General features: G+C 31.8%; 1 protein-coding gene across 3 annotated transcripts in view; it reads right to left on the bottom strand.

Moving 5' to 3' along the window:
- Nucleotides 1–3,177: 3,177 nt before the first annotated feature.
- Nucleotides 3,178–13,391, bottom strand: part of LOC115884972 (transcription factor kayak) — a 45,217-nt gene continuing 35,003 nt past the window's right edge. For all 3 annotated transcript variants that reach the window (XM_030903700.1, XM_030903699.1, XM_030903701.1), the window contains exons 2-4: nucleotides 11,520–12,008; nucleotides 8,026–8,277; nucleotides 3,178–5,024 (exon numbers count right to left, since the gene is read on the bottom strand). In XM_030903700.1, coding sequence (XP_030759560.1) covers nucleotides 4,689–5,024; nucleotides 8,026–8,277; nucleotides 11,520–12,008 — 1,077 coding nt within the window. In that variant the 3' untranslated portion in view covers nucleotides 3,178–4,688. The remainder of the gene's footprint in view (nucleotides 5,025–8,025; nucleotides 8,278–11,519; nucleotides 12,009–13,391) is intronic.

Genomic DNA, 13,391 nt, shown 5'->3' with positions numbered 1-13,391 from the left:
ATATAATTTTATAAATAAAATGACAGCGATCTTCATTTCGTAGGCATGGCTGACGCCGATTTTTTTCGATCATATTGTACCGTACGATCGAAAAAAACACGGTATCGACAATGGTCATTTATCAGCCGTCTTTGACGCCGTTTTTTTCGATCGTACGGTCTTAATATACAGGCTGGTCCATTTTTTTTAAATCATACGGTATATCTCCGTTATTAGTGAAGATATTATATAAGGTATATCTCCGTTATTAGATTGTGTTTTGCACTGAAGAAAACATTCAGAGGCTGTTTGATATAATGAAAACTATAGAATTTGACCACCCATGTGAAAAATTTCCTCTTATTTACATCATTAAATTATTTATTAGATTGAAAATATTTTATGCATTAAAGTTTACAAAAAATAAAGATTTATATAGTCGAAAAAAGTCCGATAGAACATAAGACAGACCTTTAATTTCACCTGACTTCTCGGTGAATGATTTCTTTTTATGGGGGTACATAAAATCTAAAATTTACGGCCATGAATGAAATTCAAAACTTGGAGCAGTTAAGGCAGAAAATATTTAATGCCTTTATTGGCACTGTCACCCCTGATAAGTTATCCAATGTGAGGAGGGGATTTTATGATCGTTTGGGTTATTGTTTAATGCAAGAGGGAGGCACTTTTGAACAATTTTTTTAATTTTTTAAATTTCATTATCCTGTTTTTTTACCGTTTACCCATTACCTACCTTAACGAACATGGGAAAACGAAGGTCCTTTTCAGGACCACAAATATTTTGATTGAGAAAATTGGTAACATTTTTTTGGATTAAAAAACAAAAGTTGTTAATATAATACCAATTTAAATGTGTTTTAGTAGTTTTAATACACACTATGATATAGAATTTATTATTATTATAATGTACATTATTAATACTATTGTTCATTCGAAATGGCATTAAGGCTCAATTGCAACAATGATTTAAATTTTTCTTAAAGATAAGTAGAGCTTAGAATCAGCTGTATTTATATTTACTTTAATATTCACCTTAAATGAGGGAATTTGACTGATACAATTTTTGAATTTGAATTGTTTTTAATGATACTAACAATTTTAGTTCAATTTTTAATAAAATTTATTTAATATTAATAGAAATCCAAGAGATTTGAAACCACTTTTAGCGATTTATAACATTCTCAAATGAATTACAGGCGCCCTTATTTTCTATGAAAATCACACAGCTTTTTTCATAGTCGCTGCAGTTGCTATAGCTATAAAAAACTAATTTTTTAAGGTGTGAAAATTGCGACACACGCTAAATGGACTTGATTTTTCGTATGTCTCGAAGTCTGTGGACCTTTTTGTATGCCTCGATAACATATTGGTGCGGATTATTTTCACCAAAACAAATAATAACCCAAACTATACATTGATGCGGATTGTCTATGAACTCTTTCTGAAGGTCACAGAAACCTGAACGCGTAATTCGGTGTTCTTTCGCATCTGTTATAGGTAATTTGTGACAATGGCGTAGTTTGTTTTTCTACAAAAAATATTTTTGAAGACATGTACTAAAGTTATGTTTTCTTAAATAGAACACCTTGTATTTATAAATCCTATCATCTGGCTTGCAATGAGCGTAAAAAAAATAAAAATAAATAATAAAAATGCGTAAAAGAGACAGGAAAAAAATGATGAAACAAGGTTATGAAATGAAAATCTTTGTTGTATCTTCGTTACTTTTAATATTGAAACATTTGTCTTTGGAAATACACCCAGAGAAATAAGTAAAAATAGAGATGCTTTGAAAAAAAACCACCTCTATACTTACTTATTTCTTTGGGACATTCAAAACGTTCTGGACAAATATTTCAACCTTAAAAATAAGCGAAAATTTTTGATATAAAAAAAATATGAGTGTTAAAAAATAACACACATTTTGAAAAGATATTTTGTTTATTATTTTATAACCTTAAAATATTAGCACTTGTTTTTTCCTTCATAACTTCTTGGCTTAAATATTAATACAAAAAAATCTACATATAAATTCTATATAAAAAAATTCTGCAATAATTATATATTATTACAATCTTATATTGCTCTTTTGTTCTTTGTTTTATATTATTACTTTTTAAATATATTATATCTTCTCTCATAAATTTCGGCATATATTAAAAATACAAATAATAATAATAAAAAATGTACAATAACATAACCTTACATTAGTAACACAAAATTGCTTCGAAAGATTTTTAGACAAGACTTTTTTTAGCTCAAAAAAATTATAAAGTTCTTAACCTAGTTGTATAATATTATATAAATATAAAAAAAAATCTTTATATAATATATAATTCTTTTGGATGGAATTTGTATTATGTTTTTATATTATAAAACATTCGTTTTTCTTTATACAGGGCGAGTCTTAAATAAGTGCAAACATTTTCATGGCTGGTTGATCTCAATAAAAGAAACATATTTATTATTTACCGTTTTTCAAACAAGTCTAAAATAATTCAAGTTTGAAAATTTAAAAAAAAATATTTATTTTTAAAAAATTTTGAGAGCCACCGAATTTCTTCTGTATTTGTATCCCTTTTAGTGCAGTAACCATGGTAATATATTAAAATTTGCGGTGAACAGGCAGTCCTAAAAAGGTTTCTAAAATATACAGGAAAAATTAAAAAAAATGCTCGATTTTCAACATATTTTTTCGCAAAAAAAACTCATAGACGTGTTCCTGGGCTCGAAATATACCACCTACCCTAAAAATATTTGCACTTATATCAGACTCACCCTGTATATTATAAGATGAAGGCATCATGTGGTTAGGGCGCGCAAATAAGTAGGGGAAACTATTGCACAAAGACGCTTTTGTGCAAAATTCAGTGGAAGATAAAAAAAGACTAATCTCTATACATTATATATGATTTTAGCAAAAATAGCATCAGATTTTTTTATCATAAAGTTTGAGCATTAGAAACTTTATTTATTTATTTATTTACCTTTTTTAAAGTTTTTGGTCCGTCTCAAATCAATCATCTTTCTACTATTATTAGTAATAATATTTATATGAAAAAATAAATAAGTAAATAAACTTATATACGCTTACGTTCTTCTTATATATCTTTCTCTATATATAAATCTATATTATAAAAATGACACAAAAAAATGATTTACTCTCTTTTATGATCGTTTTTTTTTTGGTTAATACGCTTTTTGGCGGGAAATAAAAAAAAATCTGATATAAGTGAGGTTAGGGAAGTTTTTTAGGTTAAGTTAAGAAGGAAAAGGGATATTTCGTTCTAATATACATATTAAATATTATATACACAGCCATTAGTTATAAAAGTATTAAAAAAGATGGTAAAAGGCGGACCTAGATTTTAAAAAATACCCCTGTTTCTTCTATATTTAGACATACTTTTTTTTGTTAAAAAATCTGGAATTTTAAAATATCTGGGAACTTCAAACTCCAAAATGTAAGTTGCTAATATTATTTTTGAGATTTTCTAACAAAATAAAATTGAATAAAGTCCAATATTAATGTAGATTCTCGTAGGCTACCCAGACAGGATTTTTGACAGAAAAAAAAACCGCAATTCGGAATTTAATGACAGGGACTTGTCATTAGTGTCAATAAAACGATGTTGACAGTCCCGAAAGATCCTAGATAATTACTGAAAATTAGGGATGAGCATCTAAGAGTTTGTATTATGTTTTTTTACATTTAGGCGAAAATACACGTAAAAAACTGTAAAAACACAATAAAAAGAAAAATAATGACGTTTTTCTTCCTTCCTAACATATATTTTCTATTGCCTCTGCTTAAATTTCAAATTCTACAAAAAAATATGACAAACAAACGAATTATCAGTATTATTGAAAAAAAGCTTTTTATATAAAGAAAATATGTTTTAATTTTTAAATTTCCCGCGCCTAAGTTGATTTAAATTCTATATCATCTAGGGACTACTGTTTTTTTTAATAATTACAATAGACAGTTTCTAAAAGCAGTTGGTAATTCAAATTTTCGAAAATTCGCGCGAACTTTACTGTTCGCCAATCTATGACAATCTATCATATAGTTCTAAACATATTTTCTGTGGTTTAAAACGTCTTATTTCCTTTTCTTCACTTACACAGCTCTTATTTAGTAATTTATTATAAATTAGTTGTAATAAATAATCTGGAATACTAATGATAATTTTTATGAGCTCTTGGTCATTCAAATTTGAAATTTGGCGCCAATATTTAGTGCCCCGATCTATGGCAATCTGTCACATGGTTCAAAACAAATCTTCTGTGGTTTAAAACGTCTTATTTTCTCTACATCGTTTAAAGAACTCGTATTTATGAGATATATTAATCACATAATATATGTATATCTTGTAAATATGAGATATTATGTGATTATAACAATTTTTAAACAACTGTTAGATTTGCAACAATTTTAAAAAGTTTGGTAATCTGGTAATCTGTCATATACAGCTCTAAACACATCTTTTGTGGGTTAAAACCTCTCATAACCCTTCTCTCACTTATATAACTCTTTTTTTTCTATTTCCCACACGCACCTAAACTAAATATTTCTTTAATATAAACGTATATCTATATCGCGATTCAAAAATACAAAAAAAACACGGTAATAACAAATAATAACTCCCAGTTCCGCCACCTGAAGCCAGATGGCGGTTCTATCAACATTATAAGCTGACTAGCTTGGGGGGCCCGTGGGAATCGGGGGACACCACAGCGTCCATCATCATCATGAGGCTCGCTGTGCTAGTAGGGGCGTTTCTTTGCTGCGTGCTGCAAGAAGGGACCAGGGGGGCACTCACGGGTGTGAGCCCAGTGCCCCCGCCCATCATGGACTCGAAGTTGAAGATCATGCCCGTAGAGGGCGTGCTAATCGGTATTCCGGCTATTTCCAAGGGGTTCTGGTGCTTGGAGGAGGACGTGGTTACTGTGTTGTTCGATGTGACGTTTAGAGAGTTGGGTCTGGGTGGTTTGGAGATGGGTAGAGCTGAGCTAAGCATCACCTAGAAAAGAAAGAAGAAGCTTATAGTACGAGAGCTAGCAACGTCGGGAAAACAAGAATTTTAAGAAAGCTGGTTCTTTGATATATCTTTTACTATGCTTTCTGGCTGCCGATAGACGTTGCGTTCACTACTGCGCATTGAAATAAGTTCCTATATTTTTATTTGGTCCTTTAAATACTAGTATTGAATATAAATTCGAATAAGTCTCTATAGCGCTGCGTGAAAACGTTCAGCCTATAAAGCGAAAAGTCGAGAGTTCAATACTGGCTCGGGGTAAACTTTATTTTATTTTATTTTCGTTTATATTCTAATAGTAAAGTATTAAATAATTTTGGTGATTAAAAAAAAACAATGATTTAATACTTTACTATCAGAATATAAACAAAAATAAAATAAAAAAAAGTTTACTCCGAGCCGGTATTGAACTCTGAACTTCTCGCTTTATAGGCTGAACGTTTTGGTTTGGTTACGGCACTAAAAGGAAAAAATCCGGAGGCTCTCAAATTTTTTTAAAAATAAATCATTTTTTCTAATTTTCAAAATTGAATTTCCTAAATATAAAAAAATATAATAGTAATATTGTTTTATTAGGAGTAAAAATTATATTTTTTGTGGCGAGGCTGTAGATTACAGGCGAGGCATAAAAACTCATTTTTTACTCCGAAGAGAAGATGCTATTTTTTTTTTCAAAAGTCACAAATAATTTTTTAGACAATTTTAAACGTTCCAAATAATATAAAAAGATTTATAAGTAATACCTTGTATGTAATTATATGTCGAGAAAATATGGTTACGCTCGTTGAATTTGACACTTTATGTCAGTTTAATAATATATTTTTGTACTTTTATGCCTAAGCATAAAAGTACGAAAATATATTATTAAACTATAGGCTTTAAAATTATTTTTTTATATTGTCAATCACGTCGCACTAATTAATACTTTTGTGACGTTTGACCTTTTATTATTACTTTTACTAGTCTCATTTTATTATTTTGAAAATTTCACACCTCTACTTTTCAACCAATAACATGCTTTAATGTTGACTAGTTACCATGGCAACTGAAAAAATTTCCGGAAATTTTTTCGAGGCGCCACGAAACTTTAGTGGAAATTTTTTGACAGTTGAAAAGGTAAACATAAGATCTACAATCATAATGTGAATGAACTACAATGTCTATATATTGAAATATTACCCATTTGAGTTTTAGCATTTGATGTAACTAATTAAAATATAATAATATTTGTTAATATTATTAACAAATTGAAATTATTTTAAAATGTCATGTTGGATTAATATTTTTTTTTTCAAATTTAGGTGTGAAATTTTTCTTACCGAATACCACGCAAGAAATTTTCTTTCGGGCACGAATATTTTAGGAAAATTATCCCTCGTCTTCGACTCGGGATAATTTTCAAAATATTCGTGCCCTCAAAAAAGTTTCCGAAAATAATTTAAGCTCTTGTGATATTATAAGTGACAATTTTTTACCTACCCTGCTTTGATTTGTACTGTACACCACTGGCAATAAGTTATTGCACAAGTTATGTTCAAGAAAAAAAAGGTAGGTATTTAAAACCCTGTATATTGTGGTTTTTAATACTGATTTAAGTAGATTTATAAATAATGTCTAAAAAGACGATACTCTTTACACGAAGTAACGCAACTTCTTGTAAAGAGTATCGTCTTATTAGTCTAATTAGCCACTTTCTTAAGCTCTTTTTACGGGTACTGCATACAAGACTCTACAAAAAATGTGAGGAAGTAAGTGGAGAAAGTCAATTTGGATTTAAGAACGGCTTTGGTACTAGAGAAGCCATATTCAGTCTTCAAACTTTAGTACAGAATTGCCAAGATCAGAGAAAAGATGTCTTCATGTGCTTTATAGACTATGAAAAGGCGTTCGATCACGTTAAACGTAACCTCCTTATATCATACCTCAGAGACTTGGGACTTGATGGAAAAGATATAAGGCTCATCAGTAATTTGTACTGGAACCAAAAAGCTGAAATTCGTATACATAGCGTGGGAGTAATAGAAGATTTTGGAATAAAAAAGGGGGTAAGGCAAGGGTGTATTCTATCTCAAATGTTGTTCAATTTATATGTGGAAAGAGCATTCACTGAGTCAATCTCCGATAGTCCCATTGGTTTGAAAATAAATGGTATTCCAATTAATAATATCCGATATGCGGATGACACAGTGATATTGGCAGACAATGCAAATGATCTCCAAATCCTTCTAAATAAGGTTAACAGTGAAAGTCAAAGACTGGGTTTAAACATAAATACTACAAAAACTAAATTTATGGCTGTTAGCAGAAACAATATTCTGAACACCAGAATTTACTTAAATGGAGAGGTCATCAAGCAGGTCACACAATTTAAATATTTGGGATGCATGGTTAACGAAACGTGGGATCCGGATCAGGAGATCAAATGCAGGATCGAACAAGCAAGATCTACTTTTCTGAGACTGCGAAGATTTCTCAAAGATAGGAATTTGAACTTCGGCCTTAGATACATAATGGTGAAGTGCTATGTCTGGTCCGTTTTGTTATATGGTGTGGAAGCATGGACATTGCAGGTAGCAACAATAAACCGAATTGAAGCCTTCGAAATGTGGATCCTACGACGAATGCTAAGAGTGCCCTGGGTCGACCGTGTTAGGAATGAAGACATTCTCAGAAGAGCTGGTCTGGAACAACGTGAACTCTTCGAAATCATCAAGAAGAGGAAAATAGCCTATTTGGGACACATACTACGTGGAGATCGCTATCACTTTCAGCGTCTGATTCTCCAGGGTAAAATAGAGGGGGGCAAAAGGGGGATAGGACGAAGGAAGCTATCCTGGCTGAGAAATATTCGTCATTGGACAGGCATACAGGACTTCCAAGCACCCCAAGTCGCGGCAGTTAACAGAACCATCTGATGAGGAAGAAAAAGATGAACGCCTACGCAGGAATCTGCACGGCACCTTAAGAAGAAGAATAAATAATGTACCTTTCTTGCTGGTGAAGGCGAAACAAAAATGTCGTCCATTGGCTCTATGACCTCCGTCTTGACTCTATCATTACTTTTATCATAGTAGATATGATCAAAAGGTTTCACATCGGGCGGACTTTCCGTCTGTTTCCTACACTGTGGCGAACTTTGGTGGCTTTCTAGTAAATATTCTAGCTGGTCTTTTAGCATCTGAAGTTGCTGTCGTTCATCAATTAATTTCTGTTTTTTGTGTTCTAATTCATCCACCTCCTGAAACAAACAAAAAAAATTAATAGTTTTTGTAATATTTAAATTTGTTTATACAAATGTTAAATTGCAGTGTGGTAAAAAATTGTCAGTGGTACCATTGTTTCTGAAGTTGGAATACCAAAATTTGGTATGAGAGTTCTATAGAGATTGAAAAGAAGATATATGTTAAGATATTTTAGTTAAATGCTACAGGGTGTTCAAAATATATTTATAAATTTCAACTATTTAAAATTAAAAAATCTAAAAATTTTTAAATGGTACACCCTATATATTTTGATTTTTTCTGATAGATTTTGCAAAGCTCTTCAACTTTTATTAAGTATGTCATATACCTATTCTTAATAATTTGCGATTTATTCCAATTTTTTTTCTATTTTTACCCATATCTTTAATACAATTACGCTATAACATCATAGTTACCATGACAAAAAATAATAATTATTATCAAAATTTCATATGTCTGTTAAGCAAGTTAAGAACAAAAGGTGAATTTTAGTTTAATTTGTTGTAATAAGTATAAATGTTAGAGGTAGAGGTAATAGTTTCAGATTTTCCTGAAAATGGATTAGTCAATGTGACTGATAACACGAACAAGCCAAAATAAACATATTTTTTGGTTCAGTACTATATATTATATAGTACTTTGCTAAGTACTACAAGAATAGATGTAGATTATCTAGAGAACATTTTCATATTATATTATATTATAATATTTTCAGTGTGTAATGGGACGGTTTTGTGGCAGTAGTAATATTGGCTTGACGAAATAAATTATAAACCAGAATTACTACGAGAACAAAAACTTTACTGTATGTCGGAGAAAATTTCAATATCAGTAGTCGTCAACAATTAGGTAATCTAGTTAGAATTACCATAATCTGTGGCTATTCGGCCCGACGGAAAATCCAAATGTCATCTTTCATAAGATAGAAATACACCAAGAAATTCACGACGATTTTAGTTTATTTGAGTAAAGTTAATTAATTTTGACTAATAATAACATTTGTAACTGATTATTAAACTACTTATTAAAAATAAGTAATAAATATGTTTGTTTTGTTACGGTAACTATGATGTTATAGCGTAATTGTATTAAAAATTAGGGTAAAAATAGAAAAAATGGAATAAATCGCAAACTATTAAAAATAGGTATATGACATACTTAATAAAAGTTGAAGAGATTTTCAAAATCTATCAGAAAAAAATAAAATTTATAGGGTGTACCATTTAAAAAATTTGAGATTTTTTAATTTTAAGTAGTTGAAATTCATAAATATATATATTTTGAACACCCTGTAGCATTTAACTAAAATATCTTAACATATATCTTCTTTTTAATCTCCATAGAACTCTCATACCAAATTTTGGTATTCCAACTTCAGAAACAATGGTACAACTGACAATTTTTTACCAGATTGCAATTTACCATTTGTATAAACAAATTTAAATATTACAAAAACTATTAATTTTAGGTATATAACATTATATATAAAAAAGTTATAGAATTTTACGCAGAATCTAAAAATAAAATAAAAAATAGGGTGTTGCATTTAAAAAAACATATGTTATATCCGCCACACATTTTTGAAGGACCCTGTATACTCTATAATAATTTTAGAATGTGTATCTTAACCTTCCCTATAACTTTTGTATTTAACATTTTTTTGTAAACCTCGAAACAAATGAGATCATGGACTTTATCGTTGACTCACCCTGTACACTTCGCACTAAAAGAGGTTCTAAAAAGAACAATGTTCGACTGCAAGGTTTGCTGGTAAACATTTTTAAGCTTAAAGTATCCACAATACAATTAATTTAAACCAAAAACTCGTAATACAAAAAAAAATGTCAGCAAATAAATAAATCAATGTGGCAACTCGACATTTTTTACGGCAGAGCTACCACCTGAATCCCCAGCGAGAAATTTAAATTCCAGTTAGTCAGCTCGGCGCCGAATATGGCCATGGTTGGCAACAATGAATTTAAAAATCGCGCCCTCGATTACGTAACTAAAGGTTTAATTGGCATCGCTTTTACAGGGTGTTTCAAAAAACATGTGCCGTCTCTCGTGGGGAGATTGCTCACGTCAAAATAAGATTTATCATTTTTTCATATCAACATACGTGCAATTCTGCTTTGTTTCCTAGCTACAGGGTGTTAAAGTTTTAATAATCTTTCGATTTATTATAATTTTCTTCCGAGGTACTATTATTAGTGATTTAAATGAAATTTTGAGGGTAAAAATTACTATAAGTACTACATATTTTAATGCTAAAAAAGTGTCAATAAATTCATCAGGGACGTGCATATGGGTTAACACTAGAATATTTTTCAAAAAAAAAAACATGTGCGCCTCTGAATTTTTTTCTTTCAATATCAAAATTGTATAGGCCGTTTAATGCCAATTAAAAGTTATCTCTTGATATTTTATCGAATTCGGCCTCCTTGATGAGATAAACGCAATTATACAATAGCTAAGTTCGGTAATCACATCCAGATGTCGACGATTTTTTGTCACGAGATCACAGATTGGATGGAGTAATCTGAAATTACCGAACGGTTTGGAATGTTCAGATCGCTAAAGGAAAAGTGACAAGTTTGAAATCCCAATTCCCAATTGAAATCTTTCAACGTTCAAAGACAAAAGGACCAGTAATTTATTTTTTGAGTTTTGAACGTCGTTTTGCATTAAGCAACAAAATAAACAATTTAAAACTTGACAACAACTAAAAATTTAACCTCACTAATTCAAATTAATCTGTTTGCTCCGTCAAAATTCTCCGAGCAAAAAGATCACCGTCCGATTGCTCCGATTTTATTTACCGAACGGTTCAGATTTACTTCCCCTACATCTGGATGTCATAAACGAACGATCGAGATCGATTCGAGCGGTCGGACGTGAATACCGAACGCGCCTAGTGACCACGGAGATATTTCAGCGATATATTCCATAGGCACGTCCTTGGTGAATATGTCAACACTTTTTTAGCTTTAAAGTATGTCGCATTTTATTAAAGTAACTTTTACCCTCAAAATTTTATTCGAAACGCTAAAAATACTTGGAGGAAAATTATAATAAATCGAAATATTATTAAGACTATAACACCCTGTAGCTCCGAAACAAAGCAGAATCGGACCTATGTTGATATGAAAAATAAATCTTATTTTTACGTGAGGAATCTCCCCGCAAGACATAACACATGTTTTTTTTTGAAACACCCTGTATAAAGTTGCTTTCTCACCTGCATCAAAGCATTCGTGTGATCGACTCTCCTCTTCCTACACCTGGCAGCCGCAGCTTTATTCCTTTCCCTCCTAATTCTCCTCCGCTCCTCCTCCTCAGGTGACAGATCCGTCACCTTGGCAGGTTTCCTCCCACCCATGTTCCTCCTCCCTGGCCCTGCCGTCTTGGTACTCGCGTTGCTCACGGCCAAAGGAGGCGTAGACCTGGTGTTCGAGTCGGAACTAGACTGTGACAGGCTGTTCTGCCAAATCGGCGACCTGGATTGGGGCGGGTGGCTATAGATGTCGCTGGCGTCCGAAGCTGAGATGTACTGGTTGTTGCCTATGGAGTGTACCAAGGGTGGTACGAATCTGGCTTCGTTCTCGTGTTGCTCGGGTTTGGATTGGAGCTCGATGAAGGTCTGTTCGATGTTGCGGAGGGTCGTAGGGGTTAATGTGGGGGTTGTGCGGGTAGGGACGCCGGAGTTGAGGCCTTCGAGGGCTATGAACTGCAAAGAAAAAGAGAAAAATAAATAATTTGTAGCAAAAAATTATATGTGCACTATGTGCAAGCTGTTAACAAAACTTTCATCTTAAAATAAAATTTTAATCAATCACAATTGTTTATCTCCATCATTTACCGGATTAATAATAGAGAAATTACAGGTCAATTACAAACAATTACTCATTATTTATAGTGATTTACAGAATTTTACTTCCTAGCACACAAGGTTGATTTTCTTAGCGGCGTACGGGCACAGATCGTTACTCAGTGTTGCCACAAGCTTATTTTTCATCGGGGTAGATTATCACGAGATAGCGGGGTTAAAATGTTTTACAAAGAGGTAGATCTATCCCGAATAGGGTAGCTGTGGCAACACTGCCGCTACCACTTTTCCTCTGGCTAGCTCGCGCGTCACGGCCGTCTCGCATGTCTGTGTCACGGCCTTAAAATTTTGCTCTCCAAGCGCGTAAAGAAGTCTTCCCTTCAAAAAATTTGAGAAAAAATACAGTACCTACTAAAGAAATACATGCATACAATATGAGCGAAAAAAAAACGCGTCAGTAGGAATATATTTGCTTAATCTTTAATCATCAAAAAAAGTCCTTTATTTGCTAAAATAAAAGTGAAATGTAATAAATCCAAATCAAAAAGGAAATTATATAACCTATACCGTCAGAAAAAAATAAAACTAATAATTAAAATTAAAAATCTGATTCTACAAGGTCGAATTCAATGTTTACAGTAAAATTTTCAGGTGTAGGCAGAAGTGTGGATATGTTCTGTCCATACAAACATCCACCGCACCTGAATCTGGCATCGGTTTGGCAGGTTGCCTACGCAAAATTAAACGTTTAAAAATAACTGCTGATCCAAAGGATCCTCCTCCCTTGCGAATACACGTCGATACCATAGATTTTACAAGAAGTAGATAGGTCTTTTACATTGAAATTTATTGTCAATTTTATTTGGAATTGCTGTAGGTTGGACTAATAGTAATAATAACTAATAGTAATAATATTTAATAATAAATTAGGTGAAATATATAATTCCTTAATTTTATTTTTATTTTATTAATTGTGATTGATAAAATTGCGCTTATCTCATCAAGGAGGCCGAATTTCACAAAATATCAAGAGATAACTTTTAATTGGCATTAAACGGCCTACACTACTGCGATATCAAAAGAAAAAAAATCAGTGGCGCACATGTTTTCTTTTGAAAAATATTCCAATGAAAACCCATATGCACGTCCCTGATGAAGTTATTTATGGACACTTTTTTAGCAATATAATAAATCGAAAGATTATTAAGACTTTAACACCCTGTAGCTACGAAACAAAGCAGAATCGGACCTATGTTGATATGAAAAATAAATCTTTTTTTTACG

This window comes from Sitophilus oryzae, unplaced genomic scaffold (genome assembly GCF_002938485.1).
Source record: "Sitophilus oryzae breed Bouriz unplaced genomic scaffold, Soryzae_2.0 scaffold_358_pilon_pilon, whole genome shotgun sequence".
Lineage (NCBI taxonomy): Eukaryota > Metazoa > Arthropoda > Insecta > Coleoptera > Curculionidae > Sitophilus > Sitophilus oryzae.
The sequence above is the reverse complement of the archived record's forward strand: the minus strand, read 5'-3'. Positions and strand labels throughout refer to the sequence as shown.